The sequence below is a fragment of the Falco biarmicus genome, chromosome 17, assembly GCF_023638135.1.
Source record: "Falco biarmicus isolate bFalBia1 chromosome 17, bFalBia1.pri, whole genome shotgun sequence".
Classification (NCBI taxonomy): domain Eukaryota; kingdom Metazoa; phylum Chordata; class Aves; order Falconiformes; family Falconidae; genus Falco; species Falco biarmicus.
The window spans coordinates 1,178,967-1,206,876 of NC_079304.1; the positions used below are offsets into that span (position 1 = coordinate 1,178,967).

The 27,910-nt window shown below is 50.4% G+C and overlaps 1 protein-coding gene across 8 annotated transcripts in view; it reads right to left on the bottom strand.

The window, feature by feature from the left end:
- TANC2 (tetratricopeptide repeat, ankyrin repeat and coiled-coil containing 2) overlaps positions 1-27,910 on the bottom strand; it is a 247,545-nt gene that overhangs the window by 12,196 nt on the left and 207,439 nt on the right. For 6 of the 8 annotated variants that reach the window (XM_056362303.1, XM_056362299.1, XM_056362297.1 and 3 more), the window contains 11 exons: positions 22,187-22,295; positions 17,741-17,863; positions 16,399-16,635; positions 14,547-14,732; positions 13,591-13,684; positions 8,138-8,271; positions 7,609-7,732; positions 3,141-3,316; positions 2,760-2,892; positions 2,164-2,193; positions 1,157-1,248 (listed from right to left, as the gene is read on the bottom strand). In XM_056362303.1, the coding sequence (XP_056218278.1) occupies positions 1,157-1,248; positions 2,164-2,193; positions 2,760-2,892; positions 3,141-3,316; positions 7,609-7,732; positions 8,138-8,271; positions 13,591-13,684; positions 14,547-14,732; positions 16,399-16,635; positions 17,741-17,863; positions 22,187-22,295 (1,438 nt within the window). The remainder of the gene's footprint in view (positions 1-1,156; positions 1,249-2,163; positions 2,194-2,759; positions 2,893-3,140; positions 3,317-7,608; positions 7,733-8,137; positions 8,272-13,590; positions 13,685-14,546; positions 14,733-16,398; positions 16,636-17,740; positions 17,864-22,186; positions 22,296-27,910) is intronic. The other 2 variants (XM_056362301.1, XM_056362296.1) reach the window with 1 other exon arrangement.

Below are 27,910 nucleotides of genomic sequence, written 5' to 3' on the forward strand. Positions count from 1 at the left end.
GCTTGATACTGCTCCATCTGGTTTCTGGATGGATGGTCTTTTGAGCTGGGTGATTGGTAACCCGTTCCTGGTTACCAATCCTACACCCACACCCGAACAAGCACCAGGGAGGGCAAAGAACAGCAGGTTCTTTGCGGGGAGCTCCTGGGGCTCAGAGAAGCCTCTGCAATAGCAAAGGGAAAAGTTATGGCACTGCCGTGGCTCTGAAGATGGACAAATAGGCTGAGATTCACCTCCCTGGACTTGAGATGTCTGAAAATTAGGTGTCTACATCTAAGCCTGTCAACTGGCTTCCATTTATAGTTATCAGGACGCAACATTCACCTTCAAAGGGTGATTCATCTTTGCTATTCTGGGCACCTATTTTTGGCATGGGATGCTCTGTGCCCTGGAGGGGGGCAGCCACAGCAGCTAGGGTGAAAGAAAGAGGGCAAGATGGGATCTAGGGCGCGTGCAATTCATGATGACCCAGACATAAATTTTGTGGCTATGAACAGAAAGCTTTAGAACCTTGTAAACTCGGGTTTCTCAGCTGTATCGTGTATCTCTGGCAGATAACTCCAGTTACAATGCCAGCTTTGCATATTTTCTGCTTCACCCTTAGAGCTGAACAGTGAATCATTGTTGTACTTGCACATTTTGTGTGTGTGTGCAAATCTCCACCTTTTAAAGATCAGTTTAAAATAAACACAGAGCAAAAAAGACTCTCTAACTGTAACGGTGGAACGTCTCCCATGGGCGAAAGGACACGACAAAGCCATCTGTGTCCTGACAATCTGTTTTCATTGCAAAAAGCTGCTTCCATGAGTTTTTCTGGGGTATGCTATCTCGGTGCCTTGTCCCACCGCAATGACCCTGCTAGGCAATGACAGCATCATCAGATCAGATGCAACGACATCAGCGCTCCGAACGAACACTTGGGATCTGGTATTTCCAGAGAGGGAATGAAGTGCTGGCTCAGACCCAGGCTGCAGAGAGACTTGGCTTTGCTTCAGCTTCATTATATGTTTGGGCACCCAGTGCCCCCTCCCCAGCCCCACAAACCACAACCGAAGTCTGCAGAGGCAGGACTGTGAAGGCTGCAGCACCGCTCAGCCAAAGCCCCACACCACGTCAGGCTGCACTGGCGCAGCTTTTCCAGAAACACCCTCCTCACCTTATAGAACATGTCTCCCTCCTCCATCAGCTTGCTCAACAGGATGATCATGATGTCTGGTTTGGAGGTTGCCATCGCCCATGTTGCTGGACCTGCAGTGTACAGGATGCATGATGGGTAAAAAACTCATACAATGCAAGGGTGGTAGGAAGCTGGGTGGAAAAAATACCCTGGGGTGGGAATTTCTGCTGGAGAGAACAACTTGGCGTGGTCAAAGGGCACAGCGCTCCAAATGAGTGAGCTGACAATTCCTCCCGCACTTAAATGAACATCATCCACACTGTCCTGGTTTTCCTTTGCAGTCATTAAGGCTAATCCTAACCCCCACCTGGGGCCGGGAATGCCGGGAGCCACTTCCACCAGAGGGCGCTGCTGGTTGTGGAACCAGCTCGGGGGAGGGGACACGACAAAACTACTTAAAAGGAAAAAAAAATTAAAAAAACATCAAGAGTGGTTACATAAAAGCATTTCTAAATTAAAATCTCTGGCAGCGTACTAGGAAATCTGCAGTTTGACTGTCAATAGGCGTTTTGCGTTAAGTGGATTGTGATTTCCAACTTCACAAGATGTTGTTTCTACGAGAGTAGAAAATCCGTTAGGGTGGAGAGTAGAAAATCCATCAGGGTGGAAAATACGACAGGGGAAAGGTGGTGCCAAGTGCTGCTGGTGCTGGGCTGGGGACACGCTGGCTCCGTGCGGAGCCGCTGGGTATCTCAGGGGCTCACACCGGGAGGGAAGGGGTGGCAAAAATCTGGGGGCGGCTCGTTAGTGTGGGTGAAGAACAAGTCAACAATATTCTACGAGTAGATTCAGTACGTTTTGAGGGAAGGAGGTTAGTTTTTGAGTTCAAGTTATTCTCTGCAACAGTCATTAAAAAAATTATTCGAAGGTGAGGTAAATTAAAAGATTAGAGGTGTTGGGGACGCATGCAGGCTAAATCAAACAGGAGAAAGCAAGGCTGACAAAGCTATCAGATCGAAGCTGATGCTGACAGCAATGAGATATACCTCGTGGGCGACTCGGTAACGTCTGACAACCTTCAAAGAAAGGAGAAAACAAAAAGTTGTAGGAGAGAGGGGAAAAAAAAATGGATGAAGGTGAAAAAAAAAAAAAAAAAAGAAAGGAAAAAAGCAGCTGTGAGAGGCAGGCAGCAAAGAAGCCAATGCACCAGCAAAATCCCCTTTCACAGGAAAACGTAACGTGAGCAGCTGTGTGGCGCAGCGCAGGTAACACTAAGATCTGAAAGCATACACAGAGCAAGTGAATGCAGCAGCTCACAGCAATGCATGGACACAGTACGTTTGTCGACTCAGACTAGTAAAGATAGAAAAAGCATTACCAGAGGAAAGACCTTGCCAAAGAAACAGTTGTTTATTGATTAACTTTGCTAAGTAATACGACAGCAAAAAAAAAATAAAAAAAAATTCCCCATTTTAAGAAAGAGAAGAAGGCAGTCATGACTCGCCGGCTGCTTTTGGAGCACGAAGCAGCAGCCGGGGCTGAGGTTGCCTCTCTCTTACGCTTGTATTTTCTGGGAAGCCAGCCCCACTGCTCGGAGGGGCCTGAGCACGGAGCCGATGGCGGGCTGTCCCCTTGTCCCTACCTATCTTTGCTCCTTTCTTCAGGAGAGTGACGACGACCGAGGTGTTGCGGCACCCCACCGCCCTGTCGAGGGGCCGCATCCCGCTGTAGTCAACGTGCTCAATCATGGCCCCGTGGTCCACCAGAAACTGAACCTGCAACGAGAGGCCGGGGGGTCAGCGCTGCCCCGGGGCGGGACGCGGGGTGCTGGGGGCAGCGGGAGCTCGTCCTGCTCCGCCGCTCGGGCTATGGCCACCCCTGCCGGGTCTCAGCCTCGGAAGCGCCTGCACGCACGGGGGGCCGGGACTCTATGTGCTTCTTGCTCCATCGAGCTCAACCGTGCTGTCCTAGGGCTTTTACATCAACCGCCTGTTTGCTTCTGCACCCGCTACAGGCCACTTACCACCTCTGCATCGCCGTAAAACGCGGCCAGGTCCAGCGGAGTGCGTCCGTTTTTATCCGCGTGGTCGGTGGCAGCTCCGTTCTCCACCAGGGAACGCACCACGGCGAGGTGCCCCTTCAGGCAAGCCCAGCTGAGGGCCGTCAAACCCTCCTTGTCCATCAGAGCGATGGAGGCACCTGAAAGAACGAGCATCCCTTCACCAAAGAGCTCTCTGCTGTCGAGCACTACAATACAACCACCCATCCGCTTAGTGATGACAGCTTATTTTTAGAGAGCTATCTACATAATTATTAATGACTCTATTAACATTTCTCCCACTGCAGATCCCACCCTCCATGGCAACTTCAAATGCACCGATAGGAACTGTGGCAAAGGAGCTTATTCACACCAAGCGGCAAACTTTTTCGCACCTAGCTCTGTAGGCTTTTCTGGCAAACATCTTCTGAGCAGCAGGGTGGATTTGACATCCCTCATCTGAGACATCAATCTTTCTTTTTAACTGTTTTGGTGGTTTTTTTTTTTTAATCAAAACCCATTGCAGCCTGTGTGAGTCAGAGATGAAGACCACTTTGCTGATTCAGCAGGTCACGGCGTACCAAGGGGAACTAAGTCAATTCAGCTCCGTCCTTCTAAAAAAGCACAGATTTTCCCCTCTTCACTCCCCTCCCCTTTACCCAAATTGACACAATTTCCAGCAGTGTTTCTCCTTGAAATTCACCCAACATAAATACGAAGTTGTGGGATAAACTACTGCCAACCACAAGCCAAGGAGAGAGGGACCTGACATTTTCTTGGAGGACGAAATCACGCTGCCATACCAACGGGTCAGTTTTGCTTCATACGGCATATGGATACGCATGTGAGAGCTGAACAGCAGCATTAAGCGAACGCTCCTCACGGTGGCAGGAAGACAACTCCTGACGCCGTGGCACAGGCAGGACTTGGGCTCTGGGGCGAGCAGGAGAGGTCCCTATCAGCTCTGCTCCTCCGAGGAACCGCAGCTACCTGCAGGATGCTCCTGCCAGCAGGCCGGGATGAATGCCTGCTGCAGCATTTTTCTCCTGTAGATAAAATCTCGAAACTGCCTGGCACGAGACCTTTGCTGCCTCCAGAAAGCCCAGCGAGTGGGGGAGTAATGTGAATTTCCTGAGCCTTCCCATTCATCCCAGCTGACATATCCCCCAGTTAGCAACACCGCCCCGATGCTAGCAAACTGCTAGGTCTTCCAGCTTGCACAACTTTTCCTTTGCGGAGGAGCACAACGCGCCAGCATCTGCCTGGGATATGTTCCGAAACCTCCGCCCAGAGCTCCCAGCCCAGCCGCAGCATCCGGCTCACCGTGTGCCTCCGAGCGGCACGGCCGGCTGGTGTGCCACAGGGGGACACGGGCTGCAGGGCGGCTCAAAGGCACAAGCAAAGGCACGGCAAACTCCCCACATCTTGGCAGCCTTCCCTCACGTTGCCCACACCGCACCCAGGGACCCTTCGGAAGCCCCGGGAAAGCCCTGCCGATGATCCTCCGCTGACCCCGGGCCAACTTTTGTTCCTTTTTTTGCGTTTGTATTTCTGAAGAGAGATCATATGAGAGAATGAGCAGAAGGTCAAGAAAAATAGTCGTAGCAAGATTTCCATCCATTTTAGGAACTGAACCAGCTGCCTGGCTTGGTTTCAAGAACTTTCATTGATGCAGAAAAATAGCAAAGCAAGATGAAACCTCATTTCATTCCTTCTTGCTTGCACCAGCTACTTTCTTGCAATCAAACCGTCAAAGCCTTCTCTTGTGTTTTCCCTCTGGTGAGAAATCTCCTGCGAGCAGAGGGAAGGCTGGAAAGCCACATCATCGCTCAGCCTTCCCACTCTTTTCCTGGTCCAGTGGAAGAGACACGCCATCCCACGGGGTACAGGCTGGGGGTATCACTGCAGCAACGCGAGCTGAAGGTCTAAGCCAGTGGAGAACGCACATCGCTTGGAGATGCCAAAACGCTGCTGCGAGGCGGGCTGGGCACAACCCCCGCGGCAGCACGAACCTCTGCTCGACTCTGAAGGCATCCTCCGCTCCTTCGGGGATCCCCGTCCTACTGAGTGCTGAGGCACTGACGTCAACCCAACGGATGGTTCCGAGGGCCAGCGGATTAAGGTGACCTCATGGGATGGACCCCTGCTGCAGTGGGGGAGGTTCTGTCTGGGTGACCCCAGCTGGCTGCTGAGAAGGGCCGGGCTGCTCCTTCCCTAAAACCCCCGAACCTGCTACATGCAAGAATTCATGATTTAATATGTCATCCAGCAGGCATGCCACGCAGCAATGAGCCGGCTGGTGAAAAAAAAAATAAATGACCGACACTTGGAGCATCAAAGAGAAGAAGGGAGCAGCCGGGATGGTCGGATCTTTTCTGTTCTGAGGATCCAGGCTCGGTGGCATGTGTCAGAGGCACAAGGCAGGGGGCGAGGAGCAGGATCCACAGGTACCATGTGCTCCAAGGCAGCAAAACCATCGAGGGATTGATTTTTGTGGAAAATTGAGGTTCAGAATCAAGCTCTCTCCAAAAGGAATGAGCATCTCCAAAAGGAATGAGCATATTTTGCTTTGTGTAACACAGATTTGTACAAATACCAGCTCTAGCAGCAGCTGGGGAGTTTAATTCACCATTCACACGTCCGTTACTTCTGGGTATTAAGCAAGAGCAGTAGGTAACTCCAAAAATTTGGATTTCAAATTGATTGATGACTGCAACTCTGTTAATAAGAAGTGTTTACTAACGCTGACTGTGTTAATCAAGTACAGTCAAATGAGATTTGCTTTGCAACACACTAATTAATGCTTATGGCTTATGATTCACACACTTTGATTTTAATGAAACATTGAACAGGATTGTCAAAGCCATTTTAATTAAAATATAACATCTATCACTGTACTCTGCCCAGGCTTGCACTAACTTTTCAGGATCATGTGCTATAGCACATTTAGTGGAGCTTATTACACTATTCAGAAGAACGGATCTTTTAAAGTAAAAAAAGATTTTTGTATTTTTGACTTCTTGGGCTTTTCATGTCCAAAGAGCCAGGGAAACGTTACGTGCATTTGCTGGTGATCCCATAGCCAAGATCAGATTATTTGGTACTTTCATCCTCCACTGAACCAGTTGGTCTTAAGCAACATGCACAGTTCACAAGTCTGGCAAAAACCCACATTTGCTTATTTTAAGCCTTCTACATAGATTCAGCCAAGCTGCAAGAGGAGCCACATTACAACGCAAACACGGAGAGTGTCGATTTGAAATTTTTGAAAACCTAGAACCGCAGAAAAGAATTCATTGAGTTAATTTGTAAGAAACTCATCCCTCAAACTGATCTTTGTCACATCCCTATGCAGGTTACAGCACTGAACAGCAAGGATCCCACTGGCCTGCATGCAGGACAGATGGGCAATGAGAAACTTCTTGGAAGCCTGGCAATTCGACAGCGAAAAAATATTCTTACAACTACTATGCAGAATATTCAAGTGTCTCACATTTTGGCTAAGAGGTCAGACACAGTCACTTACGATATGAAGAAAATATCCCTTCCCAAAGAGGGATCTTACCTGAAATAAAAATATCAAATAACAATACAAGAATTAAATGCTATTTCTAGGAAAAAGGAAAAAAAAAAAAAAAAAAGGAAAATCACCCAACCAAACCAAACAAACATTGGCTATTTGTCAAAACGACCCCACAAAAAACCAACCCCCCCCTGAAGCCTCTCTAAGGAACTACCAAAATAAGAAATAGTCGTGTTCACACAGGTTGCAGGCAGCGTGTCGGGCTGACTCACCTCAAACACGAACAGCAGAAATGAGCAAAACTGAAACATGCTCCTGTGAGGGAGTCACCAGATACCGAAAGCGCTGAGTAAAGCCAACCTGTGAGTGAAAGCTTTGGAACGATTCTGGTTTCACTAAACACACCGAAGCCTTGCCTGTGCTGGGGCCTCACCCTCCTGCTGATGCAGTGTCAAACACGTGGCCACCAACACTAGCACGAAAAATGGAAGCATTAAAACGTGTCCCAAGCCCTGGTCCTGCGGCCAAGCCTTGCCTGCCTGTTCCGTGGCGATGCTGACAGCTCAGTCGCATCACTTGTTGATTGTTTTTTTCTCTAAGGTGAAAGCTCCAAGCATGGTTCAAGGGCATGTTCTTAACTCAATGCTCAAAGCACCTGCGATTCATTAGATCATTTTCCAACTCAAATGCGCGGTTTGGAGGCCGTGAGCACCAACCAGACAACAAAACGCATGGCCAAGATTAACGCTAGGGCTACTCTAGTCTGTCCCCAAGAAGCTGGATACGTTGCTGAGAACCTGCCCCACTGCCCGCTCCAGCAGCAGGATTACAGCCCCCAGCCTGACACGACGGACCCCAGCTGTGCAGGAGCCAGTGCGGTGGGACGTGCCAGGGCTGGTCCCCAACACGCTTCCAGCTGCGTGCTCTAACCTTGTGCAAGCAGGAACTCCACCGTGCCCAGGTGCCCCTCGGATGCAGCCATCATCAGCGGTGTCCGCCCCTGCTTATCTGCCATGTTCACATCAGCGCCGTGCGTGAGCAAGAGGTCTACAATCTGCAACACAAAGCGAGACCAAGCGCTGTATGGAGAGACCAGGTGGGAACCAGAGCCGAGGATGAGCAGCGCGGTCCCCGTGGCGTGAAAACTCACCCCCCGGGGCATGGTGCCCTCTGGGATTACTGCTGCAAGGTCAGGGCACAGGAGGAGCAACAGAGGTGTAACGACAGGAAAAATGACCTTTTAAGTCAAGAGCATCTCATTTGCTTCCCCAACGGTGAGATAACACAGTACTTAAGCAAAAGCTGCGCACAGCCAGTGAGAGCACGGGTGCATGAAGCATCAGCATCCTTGCTCCCATCACTCCTCAGAAGACCAGGGCTTGCCTCCTGCACCCGGCATCCTGGCGGGCACACGGGACGGCCCGAGCGCGGACACCAGGCACCGCGCTGAGCCACTCACCTGCCAGTGGCCCTGTCTCACGGCGCTGAAGAGCGGGATGACACCGCGGCGGTTGGGCTGGGCCACTGCGGCACCCTGCTCCAGGAGGAGCCGGCAGACATCCAGCTTCCCGCGTCCCGCCGCCGCCGTCAGGGCTGGAGGAGAGAGAAGAACAGTGAAGGGAAGGCGCCGCGCTCCCCACGGAGCTCCCCCCGTCCCGAGGCAGGTCCTCCCGCTGGGCACCGGAGCAACGGAGCCTGAAATGCCAAACGTCCCTCCCGGCAGGCCAAACGAGCAAAGAAAACTGGTTGGGTCAGGGCAGTTTGAGCTCTTGTCATTTTAGTTAACTTCAAAGGTCAAGTCTTCCCCGGCAAGATCTCGGAACATTATGGAATAGGATGGAAATAATCAGCTTTTATTACTTTCCGCGAGTGAAACCGGGCGAGAACTGCAATGAGCGCGCCATCGCCTACAGGCATGCACGGCTGGTGCCCACGGGGTGGCTGCAAAGGACCAAGAGCCTGGTCATGGAGAGCCCTCCCTGCTCCCCCCGGCGTCCCACGGGCTTCCCCACCGCAGGCTGCGAGCCGGGTGCCCAGCACGCACCCAGAGAAAGCCCCGCTCTCCTGCTCTCCGGGTCCGTGCCGTCTTGCCAAGACCCTCTGCAACCCGCCCTGGCTCACTCCACCGGGACTACACGTACGGGACCGAGCGGGAGGCAGGGACAGATCGCTGCCACCCTGGGTGTCAGGCAGATTTGTGGGTCTTCTCTGTCTGAACAAGCACACAGCAGCACCATTCAGACAGAGGATTCCCCTTTTCAGTACCTCACCTTAGCCCGTAGATCTTTGAAACCAAAGAAACAACTGGAAGGCAAACCCGGTATGAAAATTTTCACCCGTTCTCCCAGAAAACCACGAATTCTGGGCTTTGTTTGTGGCCAAGACTGATCCTACCAGCAAGGGTCTTTGTGCAAACCCAAACTTCTCTCTCGCTCCCAGTATTACAGATGCTCCCAGCACCACAGGTGGGTGGAAGCAGCACCCGAGAGTCCTTCCCTGACAAAACGTGCTCCATTAACTCAGAAAGTATGGGTGGGTTAGAAAAGACACATTCAAACTGAAAATAGTTCCAGGCGCAGGCTCTGCCTTCGGCTCGTCTTGGGTAGTAATTTTAGACTTTGTGGTCCCTCCCTCCTCTCCCCAACTTTCTGTGCGCTCCAGCTCAGCTCCACTGGCTCGATGCTCTGCTGCTTCCAGTAGGAGTCGGAGCAGAAGGTGGGAGTCTATTTCTAACTGACGTAGCTTGTTTTTTCTTTGAAGTACATTTCTGTGGGATGGCTGATTACGAGGTGTTGATGGGTTTCCAACTGCAACACTGTTAATGTTGGGGGATTTAATTAATTCTCTATTCTGTTCCACATTATGGTTCAGTTTTCTTCTCTTGGGGTGGAGAGACACCAAGAGTTAAAAGAAAAATCATCTCGCTGCCACAAGCAGAACGTTCTGCAAAATCTATAATCAGATCCATGTGGGTTTTAAACGTAAGCTACAAATATAGAAGGAGGACTGCGCGTAATGTGCACGGCAGAGGGGTCGGTATGCAGGGCTTTTGGGTTCTATTTCTAAACCTGCCCGCACTTGAAATGTTGCAGGTTAATTTGAGGTGTTTCACGTCAAAATGACTTATATTTGCAACAATGAAATACTGTACAGCACCTGGGTGTTTGGTGTTTGTCATGAAATGTTCTTTGGAAAAGACACTACTGAAACAGGAGGATTTGATCCACGGCCATACCCTTACCCCTCCACCCTGCCCTGCCATCCGCTCTACCCGCACTGACACATCTTTCCGCTACTCTGCTCCTCAGGGTCAAAGCAACTGGTAGCTTCAGTCCGTCCTCTGCAGCTCCAAGCTGCAGAGCCCAAGGGGAGCTCAAAAGTTTCTGTGCTATCAGCAGGTCACACCTTGCTGCTTCAGGAAGGTTCCACACCGATGTGCTGGATTTCTGCTGCCTGCTGAGAGAGACCTACCCGAGCTCGTCTCGTAGAACGCACAGATACCTAAACATCCATTCTCAGAAATGGGGAAATGCTCTGAGGGGTGAGAGGAGCTCGGTGCAGCTGGACCCTGGGGGACCAACTCACCAAGGCACACCAGGCTTCACTGGCACCTGCACTTTGACCAGAAGGATGGACTAGATGACCCGCTGCAGTCCCTCCAGCTCCAACGAGCCCGACAGCCCCCGCTGCTCCCAACACAGGCACCCACCCCTGCACCTCCAGCCTTCGGACCAAAGTGGCTTCTGACATCCCCAAGCTCCAGCTCCACTGCTGCCCACCTTGAGCCTGTGGCTGGTGTCCAACTGTCCAAGCCCAAAAGCTCAATTAAATTACTTCAGGAAAAATTCTAGAAGTATCTGCTTATTTAAGCCTTTCAGCACTCCTTAGAGGGACTCAGCAGCCTGTTTCTGGCCTCACCAACGTGCCTTACAACAGCCATTAGTCTCCAAAAACCCCACAACACAAGGTAAGGCTCTGCCTGTGTGTTGAAAGGAGACTGGAAAAGCCAAGGAAAGGTGATGAGAGGAAATGAGAGAAATGGAAATGCTTTGTTTGAAGTTTTTCTGTCTGCCAGAGAGCTCCTATGGCCCAGCATGAGCGAGGCAAGCCCACCAAGCCCAGCCAAGGCACAGCAACCAGGATGCTGGGCTGGAAAACGTTCATTTGCAGCTTTTCCATGAGGATGTAATGCCAGGAGAACAACTCACAGTGCAATAACAAAGTCTTGGCATAAAGGCCATAAAACAGTTGCTGCATTTCTCAAAACACAGCTCAACCAAAACCTGAGACAAGTTTCAGGTGTGGGCATGCTCCCCTCCGTCAGCGAGCAACGTCCAGATGAGCCACAGTCTCCGACACCAGGGATCTGCAAGGGTGCATCCTGCCTCGGCTGTTGTGCAGAACACGACTCGTTCTCGTAGAGGAAAAACCAACTTTATCTGGACAAGGAATCATTAAGTCGCCCTACACGGCACGTGTACCTGCTCCCCAGCCTGGCAGCCAGCCCAAGGCAGCCTGATGGGGTCGTTCCTTGCACCTCCAACTCTGACGGAGTTATTACAAGTGACTCAGATACTTTTGTGTTGGGTTTTGATCTTAGTCTTGTCCCTGGGAGAAATATTCCATCTGGAGTCGGCTTTAGTCTGCTGTCAGCAATTCCTAAACTTACGATGTCACTTGGCACTGCCACGGGGATGGTATCAAGCTGATATCACTAAGGCAGGCAGGCAGCTCTGCTCTGCGGAAGATTAGACACATGAGCAACAAGTATCAAAAAAACAGACAAGACATGATTCAGATTTTTAGAGCAGATTGCTATTTTTGGGTTGAAACCAGCATTTCTCTTCAAATTTAACTGAACTCGCTCTTTACTTTGGGGAAAATAATAATAATAATAATAATGATCAAGAAACGATCTAAAAGGGAGTCTGTAGATCTGCATAAACTTGTCCTGCCTGTGCCTGGACAGAAGACTGCTGAATTTAGTGGCTGGCTTGGTTTTGCTCATTTTCCCGTTTTCCCTACCACCAATTTTAATGGGACAAAACCCCATCCTTTGAGACGGCTCCTCAGTGTGTGTGTGATTTGTGAATCACAAATTCACATTCCCACCTATCCCAGTTACTCAGAAACCACTCCCAGACCTCTGGGTGAGCCCAGCTTTTGGCATTGCTGGGAGGAGAGGTGTGGGAAGGGGGACAATAGAGGTGGGAAAGGCTCCTGCTGAAGAGTCCTGGGGGCATCGGGCAGGCTAGGAACGGCAGAGCAGCCCAGGACAGAGGGAAAGAGCAACAAGAAGAGCTGGATGGTGTCAGGGAGATGAGCGTGGTGCTCACTTCCAGCCTGGAGCGCAGGGCTGAGCAGGAGGGAGCGGGATGGCGTGACCTGCAAAGGCAGACCCCCAGCGATGGGCAGGGTCAGATGGCCCCGGCTTTATACCAGGCTCTGCCAGATCCATCCAGGCAGCCCAGGACTATCCCAACGCAGTATCTGTAGCGTCTGATGCTGCCCACGAGGTTACTTTGCAGGGAGACATCTCAGCAGCTTTCGATCTAACTCGGAAGGTGCCTGGATCACCATCCTATTTACATGATGGTCCTCAGGAGCCAAACAGCAGAGAACATTCCGGATGGCCCTGGCCTGGTCACCACTGCAGACCGTGAGCTCACCGGTGGCGAAGCCGTTCTCCCGTTACCGAGGCTCAGCCATTTCACTTGGCTAATTCCATTCCCCATTCCCTTTTTCTCCCACGACACCCTAGGGGCACTTTTAATTGCTCATTTGTATATGTTGCCCTTATTTCTGCCAACAACGGCACAACGCCCCCGGCACTCCGTGACATCCCTGTGGGCGCAGGAGCTGACTCTGTCCCTGCCACCCTGCGCGGGGCACAGAGCAGCCCGGGCACCCCCGGCGGCGCAGCTCATCCTTCTCTCCTTGTCCTTTTGACAGCTCAGGGGCAATACTTTCTGCTAGACACCGTACCTTTCCGGAGGTAAACCAGCTCAGAACACAACCCTGCCCCCCCCACCTCGCCCCCTTCTAAGCAGACACAGCCCCACCAAGGACCGAGCCATGTGCCCACCGCCGCCTGTGCCCTTGGATCGTGTCGTTCTTAAACAAAGGTGACAGACCCAACGTCAGCACCCGCTACCCCGACAGGAACGCTCCCTTGGTGTATTAACTTGACAGGAACATTCCCAGTGATGGAAGTAGATTAGTGAGTTGAGTACAAAAGGCGGTGGATAATATTTCTGAGGTCACTGGAGTTAAAAGCTAACGGCTGCGAGTTTGAGTATCTCAAGAAACGGAGACGACAGCGCGTTTTGTGTCTGTGGAGTGGAAGGGGTGACCGGCTGCTTTTGTTTTAGTACAAGTTGGGAAAGCAAGGCTTCTGTGTTATACCCACTAATACCAAAATATAGTACTGCACAAACAGACATCGGTTTAATTACCAGGTACTAAATAATGAGAAGTTTTCAGAAAATCAATGGATAACTTAACAGTCATGGTGCTGCACGTAATGGGGAAGGCGAGAGAGAAGCAGGGAGATGCTTTGGATAAATATGCCCAATAACAAGAGAGAAAGAGCAGGATTTTGTGTCCCTCTCACGTAACGTGAGAGGTTTCAGAGAAATCAGGGGTCTGGTTGTCAGAGATGCTGCACGCCTGCACACTCCTGAGAAGTGCCAGGGGCTGCAGCAGCTCAGGATTTTCAAAACTCAAACTTGTCTGTTTTACTTAAGCTGAGTGCAAGCTCCACCCTGGCTCATGTAAACCACCTGAAATCAGAGCAGAGGAGCTGATCCTTCTCCCTTCATCAGAACAGCCGAGGGATGCACCAGGTGATGGGGAGCCCATAAATACAAACACAAACACGCAAGATGAAGCTACCGCATCTAGAGAAATCACCTGTCTCTCCCCAGAGGCTGTCAAAGCTGTTGATTTGTGCTCGCTCCACCTCCTCTTCGTCTTTTTCTGGAAGATCGAGCAGGTAGGAGACAATCTAAAACAAAATGACATGTCAGCTCACGAACTGGGATGCGTTATCTATAAACGGCTGACATCTCAACACGAGCTCCTCTGAATACAGAGGGAAAGGAACAGCCTCTGCCTGCCCCCCCGAGCTCCAGTAAGTATTCCTCCAGCGATCCACCACCAAACCTGCTGCCCTGGACGAGCAAAAAAACCCCACAGACCCACCCAAGGGTCTTGCTGCCACCAGAGGTGACGAGCCTTTGTAGTGTCGGTTCCTTACGACCGTATCTGTTCTGGTACAGATGACCCGGTGCGTGCAGCGGGTGCCCCTGGGGGGAGGGTGTTTGGGTAAAATGGGACCCCTCCTCAGGGGAAGGGGCAGCAACTGCCGCAGGTGCTGGGGCTCTGCTGAGGGGACCGACGGCAATACTGGACCTGGCATTGTCAGGTTTATGGTTGGACTCGATCCGAAAGGTGTTTTCCAACCAAAATGATTCTATACATCATCTTGCACATGGCAAATCTTGAGCAGTATGACAGGACGAAGCTCTTTGACTCTTCTCTCCCCCAACACACAGTCCAAAGCCACCTGGTCTCACACTGCCCCAGCAGCGCTGGGCAGCGGCGTAAGCAGCGTGCTGGTTATCCCCCCTGCTTCAATGTTTGTTCCAGCGACCTGACGGCTTGTTGGGCTTTCCCTCTTGGATGCCCACCCAGACCCCAGCGCCTGCTGAGGGATGTGGGAATCCCACTGCCTGGGATGGGAAGGGGAGGAGGAGCAGGATGGAGGCACTGACTCTGGCTCCGAGACCCTCTTTGGTCAACACTCTGGCCAGGACCCACAGCCAAGCGGTGGTTCCCCACCCCCCAGAGGTGCTGGCAGACCTCACCTCGGTGTAGCCCATGCTGGCCGCGGCGATCAGCGCCTGCTGGATGGCGTGGCTCTTCTTAAACACGCCCTGCTGCTGCCCAGCCATGGTCCAGTCGCACTGGATCAGGAACTTCACCACCTCCAGGTGTCCTCTGAGCGCAGCGTGGACCAGAGCGCACTGACCGTTCTTGTCCAGATGATCCACCTTGAAAAGAGATGACAAAATACAACTGAGCCAAATCACCAGCAAAATGCCTTTGTTTCTTCAGTGTTTCCAGCCCCACTTTCAAAATAATGCCACATGTGCATTTTTCTGGTAAACTATCCCTTCCACAACCAGAAAACAACCCTTCCCACAGCAATTCTGCCCCAGGCTCAGGCATCCTCATGGCCACAAGTGTTTGCTTTGGGTAACACCACTATTTTTTTAAGCTTTCTTCCATCTTCTTCAGACTCAAAGGCTGCAAAAGCATTTTTCCCTTTGTGTCCCAAAGTCCAGCAACTGTGTTTTCTTGCAGACTGAAATCATACACGCTGATATCATCTCCTTTATTCAAACCCACAAAGGGCAAACCAGCTTCTTTTCTAGATACGGTTTCTGTTGAGAGCCACAGAAGCGCCTGAGCCTGCAGGAGCTCGTCAGGTGGGTTCTCAGGACAGGGCATGGTTTTCACTTGATGCCTGAAGACATCAGCTGGGATTTCTAGGTCCTATCCCAAGTCCAGTAACTTTGAGAAAACAGGACAGGTAGATCAGCTACCATCCTCCTGCTGGTTAACTCTTGCAGTGCTCTGCAACCTATTATATCTCATATTATAAATATGAGAAATAATTATTTTAGGAATATATTCTACTAATATTAACTGGTTATATCATACATACAGGAAATATTTCTCATAATACATTAATATTTATAATGTATTAATGTATTTCTTATTTCTCAACTTATGCAGCAATCAGCGCTGCAGTTTTCTATGCCAGAATCAAACATCTCACCCTTCAAACCAAACCCAGCTGGTCCCCTCCACACAGTCCGGGATACTCAAGGAAAGCTACGAGTGGCAGGACCTCTGCGTTGCACTGCGCTGCCCGAATATTCCTGCTCTCGGAGGTGGAATGCTGCTGCTTACCACTGAGTGCCAGCGAGTCACCCAACTCTCCCAACAAAAGCAGAAATCTTTTTTTCCTCCGCACTGTCCTCGCACTACTGCAGACAGCACAGCAAGATCTACACGCCCCCCCGCCCTCCCATCCCTCCTGACTTTCATACCAAGAGTACCCAAACCCATATATTGCGTTTTGAACTGAAGCTAAACATACAGAGAAACCACAAATTGTTTCCAGGAGGATCCACTTCAAAAATCAGCACAATTTTCTTCTTCAACAAAATCTTTAAGCTTGACTCATTATATACAATTAAAACTCCAAACACCCACCACAAAGCTAAACAAAGGGTATTTTTCTACGACAAGTCTGATAGAAGTTTTGGGGAAACGTGTCTCAAGGAGATATTTAAAGAGGGCCCCGTGCTGCAAAAGCAGCGCTGCCACTTCAACCTCGTGAGGTTCAAGGACTTCCCCAGAGCATCCTTCTGCAGGCCACCCGTGTGGTGCTGATTAGGCAGCTCCTACCTCAGACCTGAACTCCAGAATGCTAATTACTGACTCTCAGGAGTTACTTGGTTGGTGTCATGGCAAGATTCTCAAAGCCGCCGCGTTTTAGCAGAAAAGCCAACCCTCCGCAGCAGCACCCTGGCTTCAGCTGCTGGAGGCAATCCTTTGGCATTACGTGTCCCGACTGCAGCTTGTGCCCTGCCTTGCACCAACGTGGAACAGTTTACATCAGCTTTTAGAGGAACGTGGTCACTTTACCTTGGCCCGTTTCTTGCACAGCAGCACGACGATACTCAGAAATCCAGCAGCGGCCGCGTACCCAAGGGGGGTCAGGCCACTTTCTGAAGCGGCGTCTACATTGGCCCCAAACTCCAAGAGCAAAGCCACCATCTCTGTGTAACCCAGGTGAGACTGGACACACAAAATGGGAGCGTTGTTCAGAACTTCAGTTCGATAATTCACGTTTGCGCCTCCTAAAATCAGAAGCCGGCTGACCTGCGCAGGGAAAGCAGAGCTCCTGTTACAATGCTGAGCTTTATGGGGAGACATTAGTTTATTGTCAGGACAACAACAGAGGGTAAACCCGGGCCTCCTGCACACTTCCAAGCAAATAGCGAAGGATATAAAATGCTGAATAAAACCACTTATCAAATATATGGTCCCATTGTTGGTAGAAGGAACAGTTTAACCTTTCCCCTGAACGGCAGGTAAGAGGTTTGAAGGGTGCTGCCTCACTCCGTCTCAGAGCAAAGTCACCACAGCCACCCTGCAACACTGGGGCCAGAGCATCCCCCCCCTGGGGCTGGGACATCAGAAGCCACGGTGGGACAGGACCACCCTTCCCGCGGGAGCCTCTCCAGGGCTGGCTCTGCTTACGGTGCTGCGCCCCCGGCTTGCCCGGCTCCCTCGGCACCCGGCAGCGGTGGCAAAGGCTCTGCCTGATGCTGGGGAGGGTGGCAAGGAAGGGACGGGGGGACAGACACCGGGCTCACCTCATCTGTACAGAAGGGAGCTAGGGCAAACACCCTTCCTGACGAGGTACACTTTGAAATGCGCATCACTGCCTGAAACGCTTTCTGCTGCGCAGCTGAAGTCACTTAACCCAACACGTGCAGCCCTACCAAGGCACGCGGGCACAAAGGGCCTGAGCTGCCGCAGGGAGCACGTGGTGCTGAGATCGGTGTCGCCACCGAGCCAGTGCCCGGCTAAGGCTGAGCCTGTTACGGGGCTGTCACATTCCAGCACCGCCTGCCGCATCCCACATCTCTGGGGAGGAAAACCGCAGGGGAACTGCTCTGCACAGGTGCAAGCTCACCACCCCCTCGCTGCAGTGAGGAGGAGATCCCTGGTCAAGGCAGAGGAGTTGAGGGTCACCCTGGAGGGTACCCAAAGCCCGGCTGAACCAACCGGCCTCTCCCCAGCTCAGGAGGAACGTGCGGCAAGATGCTGGGCACTGCCCACCCGGCCCCGGCCACGCGCAGGCGGCCACAGCCATCACCATGCATGGCTACTGCACATCGCCACCAGCTTCTGCGAGCTCAGAACCGCCCCAGCTCTCCTTTTCCTCCTCCTCCTCCTCCTCCTCCTCTTCCTGCAGTACCTTTATGTTTGGGGTGTAGAGATTTCTCAGAGATGCCAAAGCCATCGAAAGACCTTCAGTACTGTAGGAGATCCAAAGCCCTTGTAGGATGGAGGAAGATACCCCAACTTTTTTACTCAGCCCCTAAAAAAGAGAAGACAGTTTAGATCCAAGATTACAGACATGCTCAGACACACCGGGCAGATTCTCCTGGGTCTCTGGACTTCAAAGAATTTCAAGACACTAACAGCTCTACTCAAGGTAACGTGACAATTTGCCACATCTAACCTTTGCAGTGAATTAGTAAGCTTGTAGGAAATCACTTGCTAAGGTACTGTAGCCGCCTCCAAGGTCTGGGAAGGGCAGGATCGAACTGTGAGCAACTTGAATCCATTCAACACCCTCAGAAAATGTCACGCCAAGGAGCACAGCGTGCTGCTTTTCCCCTTTTTTTTAAATAAAGCACACATTGTTTGGGCAGAACTGATTCACAAAGTTTCCTTACTATTCACGCAGTTCAACTGGATGGCAATCCTCCCGCAGGAAGATAAACGGAGGAAGCCCCAGGCCCAGCCCAGCCCAGCATTCCCATCTCAAACCAGCCCACCTCCGACCTTCTGGCTGGCACCTGTGAGCAGGCTATACGGAATATATAGAAGGTGTGACATCGTTTTCCAGCAATGCTAACTGGCAGTGCACGGAACTGCGTTAAGCACGTTTCCCTGCTGTCACAGGAGCTGCGATCGCCCTGTCGGCAGGTGGGAGCAAACAGCGTGGTCACAGCGGGGGGGAAGGGGTCTGCACCTCCAGCCACGAGTTGCTGTGCTCTGCGGAGCGATGCAGGTACGCCCCGTCTGTTGCTGTTCTGCTACCGATTCACCATCGAATTCTGCTGTTTCCATGGAAACCGCACAGACATCTTTTAGTTGTGTTTTGATATGCCAACCCTGATTTCTACCTCCTGGCACGCCGTGTGGGCATTTCTGCCTGCAGGATCGCATCTCGGTTTGTGATCCCTTTGTATGACAGGCGGACACGGCTGCCGTGGGGCGGCGGGAAGAAAACCGCCACCAAAAAGGTGAGATTTGTTTCCTCTCAAGGGAGATGTGCAGGAGTCATCGTCTGAGCCCACTGCTGGACTCGGCTGCGGACCTCTAACATCTACATGTGAAAGATATTCTGAAGCATCGCACCAGCCATCGACAGATTTGTCACTCAAAATGGTTTTGCCGTGAAAAGAAGCAACAGATTAGACAAGCTCTTATAAATAACAACTCCCTGCGCTTGTCTCCTTCAAAATTCAGGCAGCTGAATAGAGAAAAATATCTGCTTGTGTTAAGAGGCAGAAAAACTGCTCAGGAATTTCAGCCACCGTTAAACGCCGCTTTTGAAATGACACAATACAGGACGTGAGAAGTTGATATTAGATTTCAATGAACTCAGTTCAGTGTAACTGGACAAATGGAAAACAATTTTACAATAAATGGTTAGAATAATTTAAAAATGGTTATAATACTATCAAACCCATAAGTAAACCGTTGGAGTCACCACCAGGCAAGGGGAAGAGCATGTATCAGAACAGCCATCTGAAGACAATCACACACGCTATAAAAACCATAACTGCTGTACATTAGAACGTATATACTTAGATATTGGTGCAAGGCATGAAAGATTACATTTATCCTTTAAAGAATAAATGTATTCAACACCATTACCATTTAGCTGCTGAAACAAAACTGCACTGTTTCTCACTCTACGGATTGTATCTTCCTTTCCTATTTCCCTTCTCTGCCCAGACCTGTGAAGCAGGTTGAATCCTTCAGCGAAAGCAAATCCCAACCTGACCCAACACCAAACCCAAAGACCTTCACCAGTGGTTTCCACTTCACTGGGACCTTCTGACACAGGACCAAGGCACGGCCTGACCATGCACATTTCATCTGAACAGCTTTGCCACCCCCCCCAACCCCAGGCTCCAAACAGGCTCGCTTATTTTCATTCCGCACTTTTGTATGCAGTCATCAGCCTCCTCAATTTCTTATTTCTCGCTTCCTCCACTATTTGGCCGTCGGCAGCTTCGACACAAGATCTTTATAAGGCTGTTTTTCAAGGAACATCAGACACCTTTACATACCCGTAGCTGTCAAAGTGAGCGCTTCTGCCTGTAATTGTCATTACATTCTCAATGAGGGGATGAGGGATACCTGTTTCTGGATTACTGACATTTTAGCTAACTAATTTAAGATGAAATTAAAACCTTCTCTTCGGTTGATTTGCAAAACACACGTCAGCCTGAAGTTTGGGTCTTGTATCATTACTGCACATCTCTTGCCCTTTCACTCCATGCCAGGCTTTCTGAGCTGGGCTTCCATATGCTGCTGTTAAGACTGGTAATTGCTTCAAAAAACTAAACCACTTGTACTTCTTTCCCCCCCCTAAACTGTTTGAGGATGTTTGTGTTTAAAAAAGAAACCCAGCAGATCTCAGCCGTCACGTGAGGAGGGGAGTGTGAAGGCTTCCTACCACCCGTGTGTCAGATCATCCCCCTGTGCGAGTGCATCGCTGTATTTCCACAGCTGGGAATTCCAGGTGTCCCATCGTCACCTTGCACAAGGCACCCACGGGTTCACCCTGATGGGGGCTGCGGAAGGACAGATAAGTTTTCCGCACTGTTTAATCAGAGTTTGTCTCTATACCCAGTTCTCGGTGCTCCCTGACTGGTCCAAACGCTTTAGGCCTCTGGTAATCCTCTCCTGTCTTTGTGATGGGCAAATAAAACGCCGTTACCACGGCACCAGGCCTCCGTGAGTACCTTCAAAATCAGGATCTCGGTGTCTGTGGCAAGCTGCTGCTCTAAGATGCCAACTTCAAGCAAAGCACACGGGACTGATGCCCTGCCACGCTCCCTGCCTGGCAAAGGACCCGCACGGTATGGGGATGGCTCCAGCACAAGGTCGGGCTGAATTAAAGCTTGAGTGGAACAAACTGCTTGGTCAGAGACAACCCGGCCAGCAGCGGGGGGAGAAGGAGCCTGTGCGCCTGCTCGTGGAAGCCTCTTCTTTAAAGAATGCTTGAGATCTTAGATATGGTCTGCGATATTCCAGCTCAACACCTCCTTCAAACACAAACGCCTCCTTCAAACACGAACGCAGCTATTGTCTCACTCAGTAAACACTCACAAATCCTCGGTAAACACTCGTTAAAAAAAGGAGTGATAATGATCCTATTCAAGGAAAAGGGAAAGACTAAGTTTTACAGTGTCTCTAATCCAAACCCTTCCCAAATTTGATGGTACTCCTAACTAACGCACTGCTAGGCTGATCTGTCACCGGGACATACCATTCTCACCGCTGTGTTGCAAACCCAAAGATTTTGCAAGTGATCAGAAACAGAAGGCTGCACTGACATTTTTCAGACGCTAATTGGCATTTTCTACTATTGTAAAAATTGCTCAATTAAATCTGGAATCTGCAGGCAACTTGTCCACTTAACGAAGACTGTCATTTGCTTAGAGCCTGAAACCCTGTTATTTGTTTCTGCCATGGAAGTGTGAAACGAAAAGATCTGGAACCAGACTTCGACGTGAAGGGCAGCTGACTGGTAAACTCACTGCTGGATGTGGCCTTGGGATCGCAATGCAAAATTTGAAAATTATACACCGATTGGGTAACACATGGATCTGGGGCTCGTCCCTTGGGCTCCAGCTGTCCCTTTCCCAAACGAGGAGGCTTTGCTACTACACCTGGTGATGGCTTTGGCACGGGGAAGTCCAGAAACACATCCAACAGGACCGACATGCAGCAGAAATTATCCGTTTGCTCTAGGACAGTGGAGAGCTGCAGTTCTTAACTCTATAAAATCACATACAGACCAGACAAAAATACAGCCTCGTTTTTACCAGTGCCGAGCACCCACAGGTCCTGACACTTTGAAGAAATTCTGTATTTGCTGTGACCTGACAAACCCACCCCCTCGCTTCCATCCTCCGGCATACGGGCCAGCAGGCACGAGAATGACACTCAGCTGATGGGCTGTATCGATGCTCGCACCCCGGCCTGCCTTTCAGTCATCCGGGTCTTAAATGTCTGTGTGAGGTGTAAAATGGCCCGCCCGCCAGATTTTAATGACCACCCAAGTTTCCCTTTACAACCTCAATTTTGGGTTGGATTCTTCAAAACCACTCCTTTAAGAAGATTCATTTTTTTCCTAGGTGTTGTTACAGGACTCATCTTACATGGTAGAAGAGTAATTTTAGGTAAGGAGGCTATCTGCTGAATTTACAGTCTGAAGGACGGTTTAATTCCAAGGATTTCTTACATCCCATTGCCAGTTTTCTAAAGCTCACTTCCACACGTTTCGGCAGCCCGAAGCAATCACACTTACAGCAACCCTAAACCAAGAAGAGCCTGAACGCTGCCAGCGCTGGCAGATGAGGTTGGCATAAGGCTCCATTTTAATTTTTGTTACCTTAAAAATATGTGCTTTGAGAATGTGATGTCCCAGTTCAATAGTTTGCTGTCGGTTTAGTTTTCCTTCTTGACGGGAAAACCAGAAGGCAAGTAATGTGTGGCCGCTCCTAAAAGCAGAGGGAAAAGTATGTTAGTGTTTGCTTGTTACACCGACAAAACAACTTTAGACACCAATTTTTGCCCTGGCTAAGCTTTCAACCTCATCCAGCTTGGGAAAACAGCTGGACTAATTCTCACTTATAAATCACTGACTAATTGCATCCGTTAATTATTGCTGATCACTGATAGCTCCAAACCCCCCTAAACACTGGAGGACAGCAAAAATAAAACAATATATTTTCAAGAGCAGACGTAAATTTGGAAACACCAGAGGGACAATTGCATGAAAGCTGAAGTGCAACTTTTATAGCCATTTTGCAGAGGAGAACCGCACTTTGAAAGCATGCCACCAATCCTGAAGTCATTAGAAAATGACATTATTTAAAATATCCACACTTTGAAAAAAACATCCTTTAAAGGACAGCTACATTCCCCAACCCGTGACACGTCCTGCAGAGTGAAGCAACTTTTTTTCCACGTAAAACTCCTTCTAAACACATTCTCCAGCTTTTCCAGTAATAAAGATGCTTCTGGCAATGACCAACCAGGTTGACAACCAAAGCAAATCAACGGATCCACACACAGAGCCCTGTTTGGGGCAAAAAGTAATAAAAGACACAATAACTTCCTTCGCTAACGGTGATTTTTACTGACATTTTTAAACGTAACAGACTTCGAGCTTGTAACGCCAAAAGTTCAACGTGGCTGAGTCTTCCCAAAGATGCGAGAAGCTGATTCTCTGCACAAGCACAAAACACACACGGTGCAAAAATGTCCCGTATGGACACACACTTCTGGGGGGGCTGGGGACAGGCTGGGGGGGCACAGCAAGCAGGGGACGAGGCCACCGAGGGCTCTGGGGAGCTGCAGTTTTCTGGGGTTTGCCACTACATTTATACTCCTCAAGTCCCTGGGTGCACCCAAGGGAGTTCTTGTAAACCCACTTCATTTCTGGAACTAAATAAAAATGTGACTACACGTAAAAGGAATCAAACCCCTTCCAGCCAAAGAAAATAAAACATGGTATCAACTGCGGCTTTAAAGGGCTTTTAAGGACAGGGAATGTTATTAGCTCATCCCTGTTTGGTAAGGCAGAGAAGTACTCAGGATGGCCAGATGTCAAGTAAATACTACAGAAGTTTTCACAACGGTGGGGATTTACCAGCGCATCCACGTCTAGGGAGAATGATTTATCTCCCCTGTCTGAGATAAAACTCAGAATAAAAGTGGAAGACGGGCGCTGCCAGGGCCCGGTGTTCGCCGAGGGACCCCCGTGCCTGCCCGTGTTGCTCCGTCGGGCTGCTCACACGCCGATCACTCAAGCGGAGCCCAGCGCTGCTCCGCCAGACCCTGCGGTGTCGGTAGGGTGGGGACACGTGCCTGCAGGAGGAGCGGGATGGAAAACAAAATGCCTTGTTCTCACGAGGCAGGACTTGATCGCCAGGTCTTGATAGGTGGAAGAGCTCCGCATCCCATTTCCATGTAATAAAATAAACGCTTTCACTGGTGAGTAACGCTACTGTGCCTCTCTCCAAAATACAACTAAATTTAGAGGGGCGCCATCAACTCAAATCACAAACCGCTGTCTGAAATGTTTCTAATGATTCACTCTTTGGGTGACTTCAGCGTAAAAAGAAACTGAAGATCTGGGGTTTTTTGCCTGTCGAGCTCCTTTCCACACCCTGGGCTGGCACACGGCGAGATGCCGACGTCAGGATCCCACAGCTCCACGCTTCCCACCGCTGGAGAAGCTCCTCCTGATGGTGACGCTGCCCACCAAGATGTAGCTCCGATGCCTCAGCTGGGGGGTTCAAGTGAGGCAGGATGCCTTTGGGCACGGGGCAGTGCCACCGGTCTCCACGCACCGGTGCTGTGAGGATGCTCCAGGCAGCACCCACAGGAGGCACAAAACATACAGAGCTGGGAAAACAGAAGGGCCTTGGAAGGGGTTGTAGCACCGTAAGTTACCGACAGCTTGTTGCCTCACCTCCCGTTCGCTCCTGCCCTCTGCTCCCCGTCTCTGGAGTGGGAGCAGAACGTTGCTCATTACACTGATTAACCACCAGGAATGCCCACGGAAAGGCAGGACAGATGAGGAGGTAACAAGCGGCTATGGACCACGGCCTGAGTGCTGCCAGACAAAGCCGCAAGTCAAGCCGCGCAGCAATTGCCAGATTTCATCCATCCCCGTTCCGCCAGATTATGCAAACCCGGAACCGTTCTGGTACACTCGGTGCATCTCGACAGCTCATCGGATTCACAACGCTGCGCTCAGGGCCTGGAGACGAGCCAACGCGTTTAGCGCTAAGAGGTCAGTGGTGCGAGTTCATTGGGAGCCGTCAGCCCGTTTCTGTTCCCGGGAAAGCGATCCGGCCGGCTGCGGTGAGCCCGATCCCCCCGCCGCCGTCCTTCCCACTGCCGAAAAGGAGCAATACCAGCTGTTGGCTTGTTGATGGAGAACTCCGAAAATGTGTGGGAAGGCTCTGAATGGAGCCGTAAGTATATCAACCCTAAACATGAACTGAAGATCCAGAAACTTCTAACGTGCCTGTTCTTTGCAGCAAGAGGCAAAGAGCAGCTCCTGCCTGAGACATGAGCCCAGGTTCCCCAGTGAGCTTCCAAATCGCTCCTCAGCTGCCACTGGTAGGGCACGTACCTGCATTTAATCACATGCATGGCTCCGGCTGTTATGAATAAGGCATGTATGAACTTATTCCAGAATAAAGTACAGTATTCATGAGTAATACATTACCTCTGCAATGCTTCCCAGACCTTGGCTTTGGGCTTGTTGATAAATACTTGCAGTCACTTGTTCTGTCAACGTTAATTGCATGCTAAACCAGACTACAACAGAACAGGCTTTTTTTCTTTTTTTTTTTTTTTTTTTCCCAATACAGCAGAGGATGGCAGTAATGATTTCTACATCAAGGAGCTCAGTAAAATGATTTGCTTTGAATTTCACCACTGCGGAGTTTCTCATCAGAATTTTTTCTATTTTTAATGTAAGATTTCTTTTTGTGAAAAATTAATAACGCTGCCCGCTCAATTCCAGCAGCTTTTGCCTGCTCTTGCAGGCTCCTGTAAGGAGCAGGGGTGCCTGCAGGGATGTGCACATACGTGTATGTATCAAGCCATGACAATGAATCTCCATCCTGCCAAGCCCCTGCACAGCACCAGGCGGTGCATGTAGCAAGGCTAACGTACGGGCAGGCTGTCGGTGGGCACAAGGGGGGATGCTGGACTCAGCGGAGCGGTTCCTACGCGTCGGCTCCCTTATTCACCTGAAGCAGAGGCACACAGAGCTCTGGCTGCAGAGCAAGGCGACGCAGGGAGTTGGTACCTCAGGCACATCCCTCATCCTTCGGGCCACGGATGGAAGGCGACAAGGTGTCACGAATGCGATACCAGGGTGACCAAAGAGCTGTGACGGAGCATGGGGAAACACGAAAGAAAATACTGAAAGCTCCCAGATCCGTGCTTCATCTATACTGTTCTATCCCTGAGGCAAAGCAAAAGAGATTTAAAAGGGTGTAAAATTACTCTATGTTAAGGCATTGCACTACTGGAGTAAAAGGCAAAAAAAAAATGAGCGAGAATCAGTCCCATTTACTTCTGAACCTCCCAAAGTCCAGATTCCCTGATTTACACCCACATCTCCCTTCTCCCAGCTAACCCCATAAAACCATTCCAACATCCAGAGATTTGATGCCGTGCCCAGTGAATCTGCTCTTCCAAGGGACGCGTATTCATATTTCACTCAGCTCTGCCGAGTGCAATTTTATAACTTCAGCACAGGGAATCATGTCTGCTCTGACAAAGCCGGGAGCCTCCTTTGCAGGGTGCCTGTCCGGACGGCAGAAAGGCCAAGCTCAGCTCAGTGAGCTCCTCTTGAAATTTAATCACCAAAACTGATTTATTGATTTTTGTAACATAGCTTCCCTCTGATGTTATAATTGCGAATTAACTTGGAAGGAATTAACATTATACAAGAAAACTCAAACAAAAAAGGGAGCACTGCTAAGCACGCGATATTCTTTCCTACAGAATTAAAGACGGGTTTAATTTTTTGAGCTAACTGGGACAGTCAAGTTCAAAGCCAAGAAAAATCTTTCCACCCCTCGGGTCAGATCTCGTTGCATCCAGACAAGCTATGGAGCATGTGATGGAAAACCATCGCCTTGCCTAGAAGTAACGGAGGACACAGCAGCGGTGTGCTGCAATCCTGGCTGCTTTGGGGAACCACAGACACGCCTCCCGGTGGGACAAGGAACCTGTGCCAGCACGGCTGCTGCTTGCTTTCTTCACCCAACAGCTGTCTTAATGGAACGGACCCACACGTACTGTAATCACAGCTGTTCGTTACACAGAGCAACACCCAATGGTCTCAACCGTAAGTTAGAAACCCGCCGTTCTGGGCACCGACCGTGAGATTTCTAGACTAAAAGGGGCTATACATGATCAGCCAAGCTTCCTTTTTCATAGTGCAGATGAGAAGGCTCAAAATCAGCAGTGCAGCGGTCAGACCTACAAGCCAAGCGCGGTCCCGATGGGCTCCAGCCACGCCGCTGGCAGACACCTGCGCTGCAGACCCGCGCGCCAAGCCCCGCTCCACTGAGGCAGGTCTCTTAGAAAGGCACCCGACTGGAATTTAAGATTTCAATCATGATGTTATTGTTGCCAAGCAGAAGTGCTAGACTGACTATTTCTGGTTTACAGGAGAGAAAGCGCTGCACAAAAAAATCCATATCTAGGCATCGTCCTTACTTTCGGCGCTTCGTTACCACTCCCCGCAGCCTCGTGCAGACTAAGCAGTAAAAGCAGCAAACCTGTGATTTGTGTAAAGGCGAGCTCAAGAACTGCACGAACCACTCTGTGAGCTCTTGAAAAGCAGAAATGGAATCACTTAACGGCATCTGGCCTATCCTTAAGAGCAATTTTAAATTAAGTAACAGCATCTTGGCGATGGAGGACTTCAAAGTTTCTGACATCTCATAAAATCAATAGGCTCGCTGGATGTTTCTTCATTGCCAGGGTGTGACTGAACACCAGTAAAACCAATACCATCTGCACAGCTCCAATCCTGCTTGCATCTAGAGGGATGTGCTCCAGGATCATGAGCTCCAAATGCTGCCGGCGCTGCCCTGCCCCTCGTCCTTGGCCCTCCAGCCTCCACGAGATGCAGCTCAGAGAGGACCAAACCGCAGTTAACAAGAACTCGAGCAATAAGAGATGCTTTTGAGCATTTGTGCTTAATGACTCCTAATTCTGAATGAGCTGGAAAGCTCCTTACCCCTCTTTGGTGGTATTAACGGCGCCCACAGCCGTATCCTTCAGGTAGAAAGTTTCTTCAAGTGACTCCCAGTGATGGAAGAGCCGTGACCTCACTGACGCAGCTCGGCTGAAACTGAGACTGTGCTGCAGCCCTGCTCGCAACCGCCATCTCATTACTTCTCAAGGCCACCTGTTAAAAATTCCATAGGTGCTAACCATGCTGCACCTGTATTTTATCAGGGATGGGGAGTGCATGCCCTGGCCTAGGTCACCCACGTGGCCTGGTGCGGAGGGTGGGTTTCTTGCCGTGTACCCGGGACACCAGCGCGGCAGCTGATCCCGCGGAGCATCC